The sequence below is a fragment of the Schistocerca gregaria genome, chromosome 6, assembly GCF_023897955.1.
Source record: "Schistocerca gregaria isolate iqSchGreg1 chromosome 6, iqSchGreg1.2, whole genome shotgun sequence".
In the NCBI taxonomy this organism is placed as follows: domain Eukaryota; kingdom Metazoa; phylum Arthropoda; class Insecta; order Orthoptera; family Acrididae; genus Schistocerca; species Schistocerca gregaria.
This window is the reverse complement of record NC_064925.1, coordinates 183075097-183090706: the sequence shown is the minus strand read 5'-3', so window position 1 is coordinate 183090706 and position 15610 is coordinate 183075097. Positions and strand designations below refer to the sequence as shown.

The 15610-nt window shown below is 38.7% G+C and overlaps 1 protein-coding gene across 2 annotated transcripts in view; it reads left to right on the top strand.

Annotated features, from left to right (window-relative positions):
* Window positions 1-14283, top strand: part of LOC126278215 (vacuolar protein sorting-associated protein 54-like) — a 132026-nt gene extending 117743 nt beyond the window's left edge. For both annotated transcript variants that reach the window (XM_049978151.1, XM_049978150.1), the window contains exons 17-19: window positions 1469-1703; window positions 5916-6068; window positions 13376-14283. In XM_049978151.1, the coding sequence (XP_049834108.1) occupies window positions 1469-1703; window positions 5916-6068; window positions 13376-13487 (500 nt within the window). In that variant the 3' untranslated portion in view covers window positions 13488-14283. The remainder of the gene's footprint in view (window positions 1-1468; window positions 1704-5915; window positions 6069-13375) is intronic.
* Window positions 14284-15610: the final 1327 nt, after the last annotated feature.

The following is a 15610-nucleotide window of genomic DNA, read 5'->3' as shown; positions in this document are numbered from 1 at the left end:
TAGGGCATGTAGCAAAGTTAGCATGTGCTGGAAACCAAACTCCACTCATATTGATGAAAAAAGTCTCTTTAACAAGTATCAAAGCGAGACACTGCTTGCTATCCATTAAGTTGCACTTACACTGATTTTAAAAACATGTATCTGTTTGCAATGTTGTTCCACCAGTCAGCAACATGTTGACAACAATGTTCATTGTTCACATTCCTATGTACATTATTGACAAACATTTTTATATGTGTATTCGCATAGTATGCTACACTGAACTGGCAGGAAACTTTCACATTGTGTATTCACATTAAGAACTATGATATGAAAAGTGAAGAGGAAGAATTAATGATATGTGGTGCTGCATTAATATTACTCAACAAGATAAGTAAACAAAGGGAAAGATGTAGTTGTCATTGCATGAATGAGAGCACTTAGTGCCTTTCAACGAACCTTATACATAATTTCAAATCTTTTCTAAACTTTTTCTCACTTACATGCTAAATTTCAAATATTTAACATATTGGTTGAAGCTGTTTTATGGATTGGAGTTTGATTCCTTAAAGATTTGGGGGTTTACTGGTACTATAGAAGATGTGACGGAAATGACATTATGTGTGAGTTGAATTTGGAAGACGGTTCTTGTCCTCTTGACAGCACTAGGACGTGGCTGTCTGATTTAGAAATTCTAATGAATACTATAGAGCCAGTTGTTTCAGAGGGAGACAAATTTCAGCAAAGCAGTTCTCGTGAAAGAAAGACCTGCTCTCACACTTCTGCTTTTGCTAACAGAAGATTCCTATCAAAGTATTGCATATTTATTCCAAATGTCAAACCCAACGATATATCATATAGAATTTATAATACTTTACCAACAGCTGTTGTTATGATATTATTTTATTACAGTGATATGATGTTATTTTATTACTGTTCTGAGGTCATCATCTACAGGTCTGTCATATGAATAACAAAAGTACCACTCAAACATGTATAAGAATAAGCACGATCATTTGTATGTGTTTTAGAAATCTGAACTTCATGAGCATGTCATAATGCCTGTTACTACAGTATTATTACATTTCATCGACCAGTCGCTGTCCCACACTTCTGAGACCAAGGTAGTCAATACTTATACCTCAAATAGTTCCTGTGGTTTGTGAAGTATAAACAAACACTGGCACCACATAGCAACATTTAGTTGTACCAGGCTAGAAGCAGTGTTCCTTTGATCAATAAAGCCATCGAACACTGTTTTTATGTTTGCAACATGCTACGACCATCGATAGTACTGGAAGAGCTGCAAATAGTATTGTTGGAGAATGTTTCAAACTTACTGTCAGTGTAACCGTACCTTAACATACCTATTTCTCCAAATGGCAGGACTTGCAGGTGCTTATTGCGGGAAAGACTTAGTAATAATATGTTAATAGACATAAGTGCATACAGGTTATTACTTTATTATTGTGCATTTTCTTTGATACAGATTTGCTGCAGCAGCAACAACAACAGCAGCAGCAGCTGACGCAACATGTCATGCCGTTCCGTGGAGCCGCTACTGGCGTGGGGATTCTCGATACAGTGGAGAAAGATGTACTGAGCCATGTTCAGGAGATTGAGGAAAAGGTTCTCTCAATTGTCGGGAATCTAATAACTGCACAGTTAGGCCAGTGGGAGGTGAGACCTCCTGTTCCATCTCAGCCCTTCAGAAACATATCAAGGTAGATACTTAACTCATTTCCATCTTTACCTTTTTGTACCTGTAACCATGTTGAATGCATTAAAGGGAAATTATATGAGAAAACTAATAAATTAAAAGTAGACCTTTGTCTACCCTTGGTCTTTATTACAGATGCAGAGTCAGAGTGACCTGCCATTCCGTTATAATCTTTTGCTACTTATCCCTGTATCCTCTCTGAAGAAGTAACTAATACTTGTGGAAGATAGGATGCTGGTCAGCTTTACTTTGTGTCTTTCAGCAGTATTACACATTTTGCCTTCTGAAGATAACTAATTAAGTTGTATTTTGTTCCATAGGAAACGGAAAATGCTGAATGTTTCATATACAGCGAAAGCCAAAAAGAAAGCCAGCCAAAAATAATTTAGAGTCCAAGAACTGAGCATTGTGCCTGCCCAAGTTCAGAAGTGCCATTGATCACAACTCTAGCGGTCTGTGGAGCTTAAGCTTGGTGCTTATATCATCAAATAGAAGCAATATAATAGTTCAGATACACCATATATCAACATTCCATATCATTTCTTTTGAAAATCATTATTTAAGCACGTAGAAACATTTGAATTTAAGAACTCCACGATGGTAGAATTACTGCAACAATGAGCTTTTCACATCTGTTTCAGTGGTTGAGTGGGTAAGTGACATTTTACGAACATAAAGGATGAGTGTTCGAATCTAACTTGAGTCAAGGTGGTTGAGATTGTTTATGTTCATTTTAAAGTACTAAGAAAAACCACTGTTCTTAACAAAAAATGTTCTCAAAAATTAGTATAATTTTTTAAATTAAACTTTTGTGGGTAATATTTTAAAATTCACTACAAATTATCATTGTAACAATATTGAAAATGGATATATTTATTTGTAATTGCTTAGAGTGCCACCATGTGTGTCAGTAGTTTGCAGCTAAGAGAAAGGTATCAACTAATTGGCATATTAGGTCTGCTTCAAAATGGCTGATGTGAATGTTTGTGAGCAAGTGATTGCTTTCTTTGAAAACAAGGGATCTACTTTTGACAAAGGTCTTGTTGCCCGAAGGCTTATATTGCGATAGTTTCTTTGTTGTGCCTGTCTGTGGCACGGCATGTCCGCTATATGTTGAGTGGCAAGTATCTTTTATAATATTGGTACAGTCCTTCCTGGATTTTCCATTGTTTGATTACTAATATGATAATCATCCATCACACACTGGCACTAGGATTCAGAACTGGTTTCAAAATAGGGAGAATATTATTCAGTTCTCACCATGGGTCCATAGTCATCTGATCTCAATCCCATAGAGTACGTGCAGACTCAGCGTAAGAAGATTCTGCCAGACAATTGGCAAGACCCTCTGGGAACTGTGAATGCTCTGGCACGTGGTTCATTCTTCATGAGAGAGAGTTAACATGGGTGAGGACTTTTTCCGTAGACTTGTCAATTCTATGCCTCGAAGGATCCAAGCTGTTCTTGATGCCAGTGGCATATGGGCAAAATACTGAAGCTATACATAGCCTACTAGTCATTTTATGAAATTAATTTTTTCTATAAGAGGCCTACATAGTTAACAGGCTAACAATATCAATTTCAAATGACAAATCTACTTACTACTATATTATTTGTATTTTTATGGGAAGTCAGGTGAATATCACCCTCCAAGGAAGATTACTTTTGTTGTTATGGGAGGTGAGATAAATATAACCTTCTGAGGAAGATTAACTTTAGACACCAAATTCACAAACAATAATTAATTATTTGCTGAACAGCACACTGAAAAACAGAAAATATAATTTAGTAACAAAAATTAAATAAAGCACAAAACATTTGTGAAGTGATAAAAAAAAAGGATGCGTTGAGATTCGATCTGACACATACTACAGCTACCATTTCAGTAAGACGACACTACCAAGGAGCTACCATAATCGAAGAATGAATACTAAACTGAAACAACAGATACTGTAGGGCACAGCCACTCACTCATGTAAACCGCATGTAAGGACTTAACAAAAATATTTCAGTTAGCTGAGAACGATCTTCTTAGCTGACAACTGTACACACACGTGGTGGCAGTCAAAGTAGTTGCAAATAAATACATCCATTTTCAATATTTTTGCTACAACCAACTTGTCAGTTTGTTTAAAGATTAGACTATTATAAAAAAGAAATCGTTTGAAAGAATATGGAACCTGGAAAAGCCTACAAGTCCACAATTTGTAACAAATTAAGGTTTAAAATATTACCTGCACAGATCTATTTAAAAAAAAAATGACAGTTGACTCCAGTGTGATTTTAATGCTTGTCTGTTGTGTTTATGAACCACAGCTTATCTACTCAGCCGTTGAAACAGATGTGAAACGCTCATCGTTAGAGTAATTCTATTGACGTTGAGTTCTTATATTTCAACCGTTTCTACATGCTGTAATAATGATTTTCAAAAGAAATGATATTATGAGTTAAATTGCAATGAATCTCGACTTATACTGTATCTTAGCTATTATATTGCTTCTGTTTGACAATGTGAACATCAAGGTGAAGCTCCACAGACTTTTAGAGTTGTGGACACTGGCACTTCTGAACTTGGGCTTACACAGTTCTCTGTTCTTGGGCTCTAAATTATTTGGGCTGGGCAATCTTTTTGCCTCTCATTGTACATACAGACTTTTAATTTACTGATACCATTAATATTTTTTAATGTCTGCTATCCTCATTAAGTGATATGGTAAATCCTTTCATGCAATAAATAGTGGCAAGACTATGCAGCGTTCCCAATTTATTTTTCCCCATAGGTTCCCCCAAATCACATGAAGCAAATGGTGGTATGGTTCCCTAGAAGAGGCCATAGCTGATTTTCTCCTCTGTCCTTGTTCAAGCTGCCATTGTACTCCATCACTTGTGACTTCATCATCAATTGGACATTACACTCTAGTCATCCCTCCTGCCTCACTTGAAATGAAATGAAATATGTCATTGTTTTTCTGTTGCCTGGCTACTTGAATACCAGTTTAAATAAGACTTGCTATTACAGTTTGAATTATGTTTATGAGGTACTTGTAAAGATAGTTGTTATTTTTATTAATGTTGTTATTACGGACACTCATTTATGATTGACACAGCCCTGACCTACCACAACTATTTTTGATTGTGGAGTAAGGAAGTTTATTTTTGGATGGACTGAAAGTGACATATTTGCATGTTTTTATAACAGATTTTATAGCGCCTAAATTTAGTACCTGCCCATGGTCTATTGTTCATCAAGGTATAGAAGAAAGTTGACTCAGTCAAGTTCTTAAGTTTAAAAGTAGATAAAAACTTGAGCTGGCAGGCACATATTGAATACCTTGCAAGCAAACTGAGCAGCTTTGCATTTGCAGTGCAAATATTGTCAACTGCAACTGACATGGACACATGAAAAGTAGCATACACAAGCTACTTCAAATCCATTATTAGGTATGGTATTTTTTTTGGGGTAACTCAACAAACATAATGCGGATACTAAAAATATAGAAAAAAACCATACGAAATATGTGCACTGCAAATTGCAAAGAACCATGTCAACCATTATTTAGGAAACTTAAAATATTAACTCTGCCATCCTTATACATATGAGATTATTATATTTTTGTACACAAGACAAGAATTATTTGAGGGAAACCATTTAGTCCATTCACATGATACCAGAAACAAAGAAAATTTTATGCTCCCACCCACCGCCTTAGACTGTATGCCCAGGGACCTCAATACATGGAAATGAAAATTTGTAATAAATTAAAAGGGAACAAGTAGATGCAGATGAATTTAGGTTCACTTAAAAGAAAGCTATATGAGGTACTGACACTGAAGTGTTATTACTCAGTGGATGAATTCATACGGGTCAAACTGGAAATTTGAGCTGGGTACAATGTGTTATCCTTACAGTGTTGTTATTTATTATAGTGCTATTATTTATTAATGTAAAAATCATTGTAATTGTTTTATAAATTTTTGACATGTCTCCTGTACTCATACCAAATAGATTGCAAATGTACGTCATGAGATGAAGAGAAAACAATTCAATTCAAGTTACCTCTCAATATTATCAATATGTTAGCTACGCATGATCATTTTGTTCTTTCTCCATTACATACAACTTTTTAAAATTAATTTTTTTTTATATTTGTTGCTTAGTGTTAATACTTGCATGTTGCAAAGCATTACATCTTCTGTTTCTGCCTTTTCATGACAGGCACCTAACAAAACTTCATGAAGCTGTAGCAACAGTGCTGCCGGAAGCTCAAGTTCAGTATATATACCGCACTGTTAACTCTCTCTTCAAGTCACGTCTGAGAGAACAGTTAATGAAACTGAACGTTGTCAACAATGGTGGTCCTCAACATGGGTATGTTAAGACGTATTCTGTTGTATCATAACACAGAAAATATGTAACAAAAAGAATATTTAATTTCATAGCACAGAAGAATATGTAACAATAAGAATATTTAACCTAAACACAAATTTCATTTTTGGAGAAGCATGCTATCTCTACTTTATGAAGCTGTCGTTCAATAAGAAACAGTACATCTTCAGTGAAACTTGAGCGACTAAGAGCATCTTTCACTGGGCTGAAATTCTTATAATCTGAAGGTGCCATGTCCGGGGAATGTGGTGGGTGGGCCAGGAGACAAACTTCAGGTCTTCTTGCACACATTCATTGTTGCTACAATATCATTCATCGTAATATGCATATTTTCTGATATCAATTTTCATCTCTCACATTATTGTTCTCCGTGACTGCACAGAAAGAATGTTCTTAGTGTGGAAAATATTTAGTGCTTGTTACACCTGTCTGAACTTACCTGCGCTCTCGTACACTTTTGTTTTGACTCGGACCACTTTCACCATATTCACCTGCCAAGAAGCTGCGTATTTTGATTGGTTTCAACCTTTCAGCTAACACACGGTGTATACACCCTGGGACAGCTGGGAAACCTGGGAAGAATGTGGGAATTTTTTCATCCAGGAGAAAACTGAGAAAAACCCAGGAATTTTTTTAGAATTCCAGGAATTTTTCATTGTCTTAGTTTTCAGTTAAATTTTTCTAATTTTGACTGCTAAGAACTAATACTGTAGCAAAGAATTTTACTGTATCCCACTACTGTAGAATAATGCTGTAGCAATAAAACGTAAATGAGAGGAAAAAAACCAAATAAAATGTAAGTTGTAAAGGAAATGTGTCATTTCCAAAACTGAAACACAGTGCACGCACAAGCATCTGCCAACAGTAAAATGTGTCAAATGCTTTAGGGTGAAGATTATGCAATACTTCATAGCAAACTGTTTTTGATGAGTGTGACGTCACAACTGGTTATATTAGGTTCCTTCGAGCAGTTGCCAGCAGGCTCTTGCACTTGTGCTGTTAAGTCACGTATGGACTGTACCTTCTCCTTCTTCTGGCTACTTGAAGTGTCAGCAGAAGCAACAAGCAGCCAGATGCTACCCATAGCTGCTAGATTTGTGCATGCACAAAGCAGTCAGAGTTGTAATGGGGAGGTGGGTTGTCTCCATGTGACCTGTCATTATGTTTAGTTATTTTCCTGCCTTTGTTTACAATCTCATGTCAGATGAAAACAAATGGTTTTCTGTGGCCAGGAGCTATCAGTGAATTAAAATACCTTCACATAATTATGGAAGGCTAAATTATATTATTAGTTTCATCTTTCTGATTTTATGTTATTTCCACATTGTTGGCAGTCAAGCATTAATTTCCTTCCATAACAATAAAGTTATCTATGTTGGTTTGCTAAAGAAATTTGGTTTTTATTAATCTTTTCTGCAGAGTCAGTCAATGTATTTGAAATGAAGTTTTCATTCCACATTTGTTCCTGACATGTTTACGTATTTGAGTTGAAGGTGTGCCTCAGTACCTTCGAGTGGGTCGTGGAGCTCATGATCACATTGTTGCACATTGGACAGACGTAGGAGGTCAACAGTTTTGGTGATGGCTTCAACTCAATGACAAGCAGTCAGCTACAATGTTATTTACTTTCAACTGTTTGCTGAATTTCAAGTGCGCATTTACATCTTCTGCCATGTATGGCATTATGCCGTAATAAAAATCCAAACATGAGATGATAGAGTATGGGTACAACAAGAAAATTTGCATCCTGAAAACCACACTGAAAAGCTTAATACATTGTTTTTTTTTAAGCAGCGTTAGAGTGCACAAAAGCAAGATATGCCGCGAGCGGCGACAGACCGTAAACACTCATTATCAGAATGCGACAAACAATACATGACACAGTACAATAATGCATTTTCAGCTTAGAGCGACCTAAATACCTATAACGAAGATAATGGCACTTATCAGATCAAAGCAAAATAAGCAATCGATTCGAACCAGACGCGAAAAAGGAAGGGTACCCGTATAAATACGGACGGAGCGCCTGACATAACAATGGCTACTTGGTAAAGCTTAACTGTTAAGGTTACGACTCGCACCAAACTACTGTAGCTGTATCTTCAGCCATTCGACCTCAATTGTGTCTCATGTTACAATGAACCAACTTTGTTTCGATTTGGAGGTGTGGTCTAAAATGTCTCTCTCCCCTTGAATTTCGAGTCTCAAATTTCAGGTGCGGCTTAGATCCGGGATTCCCCCCCCCCCCCCCCCCCTCCCCCATGATTTCGAGTATCATTTTTCAGGTGGGGCTTAGATTCAAGTGCGGCTAAGATTAGAGTAAATACGGTAATTAGTAATTGCTAAATCACAGAATTTACCGAGCGTCTGCACCAATGCAAGGAATAAGCACGTGGCAGTGCCCCAAGCAGCAGGCAAGCGAGCTATGTGAATTCGGTGACAATCAGCTGATTGTGAATACCCAGCGCATAATCTCATCTAGTTGGCACACTAGCCCACCGCAGAGAAGCGGAGTTATTGTCAACATCCAACAGGCTCAGCGCCATGTCAGAAGCTTGAAGGAAAATGTACGTGGATGACCAGAGCGTGCTGGGCATGCTGATTGTGGCACTGCAGAGAGAGATGGGGGTGGGTGATCATTTTTAGACCACAGTGGAGGCGGGTGATATGGCTGAGTAATAGTGATTGAGTATTCTGAAAGAAATTCAGGCTTTACACCATCGATGGAAACAGGGTGCTGTTTGCCAGTGATCAAAATAGCCAACATCTTGTCGTGACAGGTCAGAACATGATGGGGGCTGGTATGAGGAGGCATTTGTGCTGGTCTGACGCCATCTCTACGGAGCATGGCATGAATACTGTTGGGCAACTCCTTGTGCAGAAATATTGGTTGTGAGCATGATGCTGGCCTGGGTCAGATTTGCCAGATGTGCTCCCTCAGCTGTGCCATGAAATCTAGCAAATGTGAAACTTTCCTGTTGAGGCGTGTATATCGATAAACTCCCCTGGCAGCCTAAGTGTCTTGCCATATACCATTTCTGCCAGTGCCACATCAAGATCTGACTTATTCACTGTGTGCAGGGCAAGTAGGACAAATGGTAAGCCTGCAGCTCACTTCGAGACATAACACGAGCACCATCTTAAGACGTCTGTGCCATTCCTCCACCATACTGTTATTGGCTGGTTGGTAGCTTGTGGTAAAATGGTGGCTTGCGCCACAAAACTTGCTGAGATGTGCAAATAGCTCCAACTTGAACTGGCATCCTCGGTCGTTAGTAATGTGTAGTAGACAACTGTTAACACACAGTCCTCTGAGACATGAACACCACTGTCAGAATATCTGTGGAGGTGTTGTTCACTGGGATCAATTCTGGCCAACACCTAAATTTGTCTCTGATGGTTAGCAAATAGTGTTGATCGTCTGATGGCTGCAAGGATCCCATGATGTCAGTGTGAACACATACAAATTTCTCAGTTGTCTGTGGAAACTTTCTGATGGGCACATGGACATGGCACTAAACTGTACTATGTCGGGAGCCTAGACATGCCCGAGCCCACTTCTGGCAATCCATCTGTAGTCCAGGCCGGCCATGTGTAACAGCCAGAGACAAGTTTAGAGGTTGCCATGATTCCTGGGTGACACAGGTCATGAAGACTATGAAAAATGCACTTGCGAAGCTCTGCTGGCACATATGGGCGAGTCTTTCCAGTGGTGTGTGTGACGAGGGCCACCTGTTGAGTAAACCTGCTCACCTGCTGCAAGTATTTAGATTTGATACCACTTCGGCGACTTGCACGTTGATGGGGATGAAATGATGATGATTAGGACACCGCAATACCCAGTCCCTGAGCGGAGAAAACCTCCGACCCAGCCGGGAATCGAACCCGGGCTCTTAGGATTGACAGTTTGTCATGCTGACCACTCAGCTACTAGGGGCGGACTTTCCAGTGGTGATGTCACAGTATAATTGCACATTTGTTCCCGACATGTTTATGTATTTGAGTTGACGGTGTGCCTCAGTATCTTTGAGTGGGTCGCGGAGCTCATGATCACATTGTTGCATATTGGACAGACATAGGAGGTCAACAGTTTTGGTGACAGCTTCAACTCAATGACAAGCAGTCAGCATGGTAATCACAGCATGGGCGCCACACACTATTCTTCTTGGATACAAGGTGGAGGGGTGACGAATGTGCCCTCATGGACTGATGAATGATTCCTTCAGCTAGTGTGGCATCAAATTCCACTTTCGCAGTAGTGTATTTGTCTGGGGCCAGCTGCTTGGGTCTACGTGACACCGGGGAACATTCCATGGTGTTGATATAATGGACAGTATTATGGCATACTTGTTGTGGGACCCTGGGAATCTTTCTGAGCAATGGGAACTGGTCAAGTAGTTTTGTGTACTCTTCCTCTGCAACCTGGATGACCGTGGTGTTGCTGCTGACCGCATGGTGTCGGAACTGAGCCATAGACCATCTCGTGACAGTGTCCAGCAAGTGGTTGTTGGCAACGTCTTGGAGCAGGTGGTAATGTGCTAGGAGATTCATCCCAATTATCAGCTCTGCCACGTCCATGATGACAAAATTCCATGTCACAATACCACATATAGCCCCTGATGTTCCATGCTGTACGTCTGGATGGCGGAGTTATTAGCCACCGATAATCTGAAGTTAGTGGCTGGGTGGCACTTACACAGTTTGTCTCTTGGGAAAATACTCAATTCCAACCCTGTGTCGACCAAAAATTTGCACCCCTTCTTGTAGTTGGTCATAAACAGGTGTGCAGATAAACAATTAGATGCATCGTTTTCTGCCTGGCACTTAAAGTTGATGTATTCTCACAGCAGATTACACTTATGTACTTGGTTGCCGAACTGCTGATGGTAACAGCATATGTAAACTGCTTATGAGTCATTGCAACAAGGAGCGTTAGATGCAGGAAGATTCCACGATCTCCATTGTAATCTACCTTTAACGTGGAGGTCAGTGAGAACTTAATTCAATTGATTGCTTAGGGTGTCAACTTTGTTCAACAGTCCATCATTCAGTTGTTGTTCCAGTGTGCGATTTTTTTTTGTCCACTCGCAGTCTGATTTGAGGCCCATCAGTGTACTGCTGCACTTTACTGTCAGTTCGGAACAAGGTGTAGGTACAATGGCATCCTGTATCCAGTCGGTCAAATTGGCCACATCGTCTGGAGGCTTTTCAGTTTGAGTGTGATTATGGCCTTGACTTGTGCTGGCAGTCTGCTGCTGTATATTGTGATTACTAGCAGTTCAGGGATGGTGCGTGCGTCAACCTTGCATCGTAGGTGGCGAAGGTATTGTGAAGGCTATATGTCACCTAAATTGTCCTGAGTGAGCCCCTGTTCTATCCTCTCTTCCTGATAGGTGGATACTTGATGTAAAAGTTCAGCTTTCAGTTTCAGGTAGGCGTCTCTCTCCAGTGGTGCTGTTATAATATTGTGCACCTCCGCTGCATATCTTTGATCAAGCTGACTAACCACTAGTGCAAATTTGCCAGAATCTATCATTATTCTGGAACACAGAAATTTGCCACAATTGGCTCAAACCAGAGCATGGAGTTGTTTAGCCAAAATAGTGGAAGTCATACTGCCAGTCTCAAAGTAACAGATGGATCATTATCCATCATGTTTCTGCTGTGCGACACAATATCTTCTCTTGTAATCTGTATTCCTGACCACGATCACTTCAAGGTCATCAGTGTTGTTAATCTTGTAGGGATAAGAGGCCGCAGCTTATTTGACATGCTCAGCATGTGGACTATGGACGGCAGTTATTGCATTCAACAATTCACTGCTTTAAGCTGACATATGGTGTTTTCAGCTACTCTGTGCAATAAATTCGAATAGGAGAGAGAACATGAACATGTATTTCTTTCAACAGTAGAACAACAACTAGTTAATATCAATAACAGAATAATTAATTGCTAAATCATAGAATTCACCAAGTGTCCATACCACGGCAAGGAATAAGTGTGAAGCAGTGTTCCAAGTGGCCTGTAGGAGGTCCAGTTGAGTATGCTGGACTATGGAACATCTTTGACTTCGGTGTGTCAATTCAGTATGCATTTAGCGGCACGTGTAGCTGGCTGGAATGACTGAGTACTGAATGTAAAACCCTAGCAAGACAAAACTGCAATAAAAATTTTGTGGGAGTCATGGTGCAACTGACAACTGGGGTTGTACATACTGGACTGTAGAAAGGTGTACTGTTGATAGGTTTAGAATATGATGTGCTGGGTGGATGCATGCTGCAGGTTTTGCACGTGGATCTTGAACGTATATATGACCCATGTAGCAAGTAATGGAAGCAGTAGCGGCATTCGTAGTTTGAGTAGGAGGTGGTGTGTTTTGCGCTGCTTCTCGCAAGGGTCAGATGTAACCACTCACAGGCATGAGTCATATAGAGACAAAAATTGGATACTTTCACTTGAAGTAACATTATAATTAATGCAATCTTCACAAGAATAGCTCAGTTAGATACAGAATTATATGAGAGGAAAAATTCCAGAATGAAAGCAGCAAACAGAAATGTGAAAAAATAGCTGATCAACTTCTGGCACATAGACATTCGGTATGTAGTTACACGGAAAATTGCCTAACTTTCGTGTGAACTCTCTTTCTTTTTACAGTATTATTACCTCTCCGGTAAACACACTGGCGGATTGTGAATGGTTACAGGGGCAGGTGGGTGATGAGAAAAAAACAGGATGTGTTTCAGTAATTGAATATTCATGTGGATTTGTGTGACTTGTTACTTACATTTGGTTCAGCATTTTTCTGAACAAATATAATAAATTAAGAACTTGCAGATTCGTAAATTATAGATAAATTTTTGTTCCAACACAATGTTTGTAATAGTGTACTAACATCGAACAAGTTAGTAGATGATGCCATTAGTTTAAAATTTATCTATATTAGTATTCTTTGTCTTCAGAGAATTATGTGTAGGCTTAGTTTGAGGATCTTGACGTTCTATTACAAGCATTGTAGCAGGTAATCAGAAAACAGTGATGCTGCAGACAGAATATAAAAAGTAGAATTTAGAATGGAATCTGTCTTATTTATTTACATATTCCCATGTAGAGAGTTGATTTATTTTGCTATTTAAATGCTCATCTTGGCAATATATTGTTTTCACAAATGTTTGGCATTGTTCAAAGCTTTTAAACTGACTTATTTTTAACTTAACTTCAAAGTGTTGAAACTCAGTGCAACTAGTTTATATATTGAATTATAAATATTATTCTTTGCTTCCTTACAGAATTGTGACTTCTGAACTGACGTTTTATCTCGAAACACTGAAAACATTGAAAGTACTTCCTGTGGAAGAATTAAGTGATGGAGCAATGAAAAGTATTTGGGATCCCCAGTAAAATTCCAGTAAACTGAAACTGAGGCTGTGAAGTGTACCTTTAGTGATCTCATGATAGTTTGTTGTATGAAATTTATAGATGCAGCTATCTGGAAAATTTTATGAAAACTGTTGTATATGAAATAAGATGTGAACTTTTATTGTTATAGTAGATGTGTAACTTAATTATGAACTTCTTGGTGAAATGTGCCGTGTGGGAGATAAGTTTCACTGAAATTCAGTGTTTTGTGAGGAGTGTGATGTAATGGTTATTGACACAGAGATACTGTGAACGCTTATTAGTGCTTGATGATGATTCTTAGCGAGTGAAATACTGCCACAGAAGTTAGTACAAAGTTCTTTATAAGTGCAAACTGAAAAATAAACTTTCATTACATATCCTTCTTTACTGTTCTGTGAGGAAAAGTGTGTCGCAACAGGCGGCAGAAGTAAATTGAGGACACCACAGACTTTTCAAGATCATTGGCATGTTGCATTATTAATCATGGTTTTCAGCGACATTCCATGCCTCCTTCTATAAGTAACTTTTGCATTGGCATATAAATATCAAGCTGAATTACATGGTTTAAATGTATTATTTCCATCATTTTACTATTTATTTACATGTTAAGTTTACATTACTTTTCATTTAGTAATTTGTAATATGTTTACAACTAATTTCTGCATGAGAAGACTGCGTAACAACCTCATCTATTCAGTGAAGTAAACATGTATTTCATTGGAGCGCCTTTCTTTATGATGATGAAATTGGGGATGCATCACCTGGCTGATTAAATTTTGAAACTTGGTATAAATTATCTCCAAAGACCCACCATTTATTAAGGATTTACATAGTTTTGAGAGTTCAGCTCTCACTTTCAAAAGTCACCAATGTAACAAGAAAGAAGGATCACAACTCAAAGGTAATCAATATATGTTATTACATACATTACCTATGGTTAAAACTTGAGAAGATTAATTGTTGGTAAGTTATTAGAAAATAAATAAAAACCACTCACGTACAGCGTAGAAACATGTAAAACACAAACATACACTATAAAATTATACTAAATATCAAGCAGCAGCTCATTATGCATGCTACTAGTGAATCAGTTAATAATAAGTGCATGGATTTAGTGATTCCAGATAGCCATGGTCTGCAGATATGAAACTCAAACTAACAACAAAAGTCATAACATAGGTGAAAGAGAAGTGCCCATAGGCTCACATAAATGCTGAGAACAGTGTGTACAATGTGAGTTCAAAAAGTATCGAACCTTTGGTTGGCAGAAATAAATTTATTGATAAGGAACTAAATAACCCTAATTGCCCTCAAAGTACTCCTTTTGATAAATCTTCCACTACGTAACCCTTTTTTGCCCTCAAAGTACTCTCTTTGGTGATGCGCACACTTCTCCCACCACTGCCACCATTATTGGAAACATCTGTGGAATATGTCTTTTGGAATAATAATAAACTGGGCTATCTCATTACGTATGATGTCTTCTCTTAAGTCAAATCCTGTAACTTTTAGAGGGCATTTTCAGCATGGAAAATAGCCAAAAATCACACGGAGTCATGTCAGGGAACCTGATTAGCCACAACGTCCGTCTTCTTGTCTGAGTGGTCAGCACGTCTTGACTGCCAAGCAGTATAGCCGAGCTTCTCCAGGTGGAGGGGAGGGGGGGGGGGGGGGACTCCTGGCCATCAGTGCCATGCCAGCATTCCACAGATGCTTCCAACAATGGTGGCAATGGTGGCAGTGGTGGGAGAAGTGTGTGCATCACCAAAGAGAGTACTTGAGAGGCATTAGGGTTATGTAGTTCCTTATCAATAAATGTATTTCTGTCAACTAAAGTTTTGATAGTTTTTGAACTGGCCTCATACATATTGCTCTCCACATTTTTGAGAGCCTATGGACACTTGGTACGCTCTTGACATCAGCATTGGTCACACGATCTGCCCATTCAATCTTTAGCGTGCAGCAGTACCTCCACATTCTAAGTGCTTTCATCCTGTTCATGAATACAGTTTTATTTATACAAGGTCACAGCAGTGTTGATAAACACACAATACTTTGCAATTGACATATGTGCAGGAAAGCTGAGGATCATGATTACATTTAGGATATTTGAGTTTTTGATG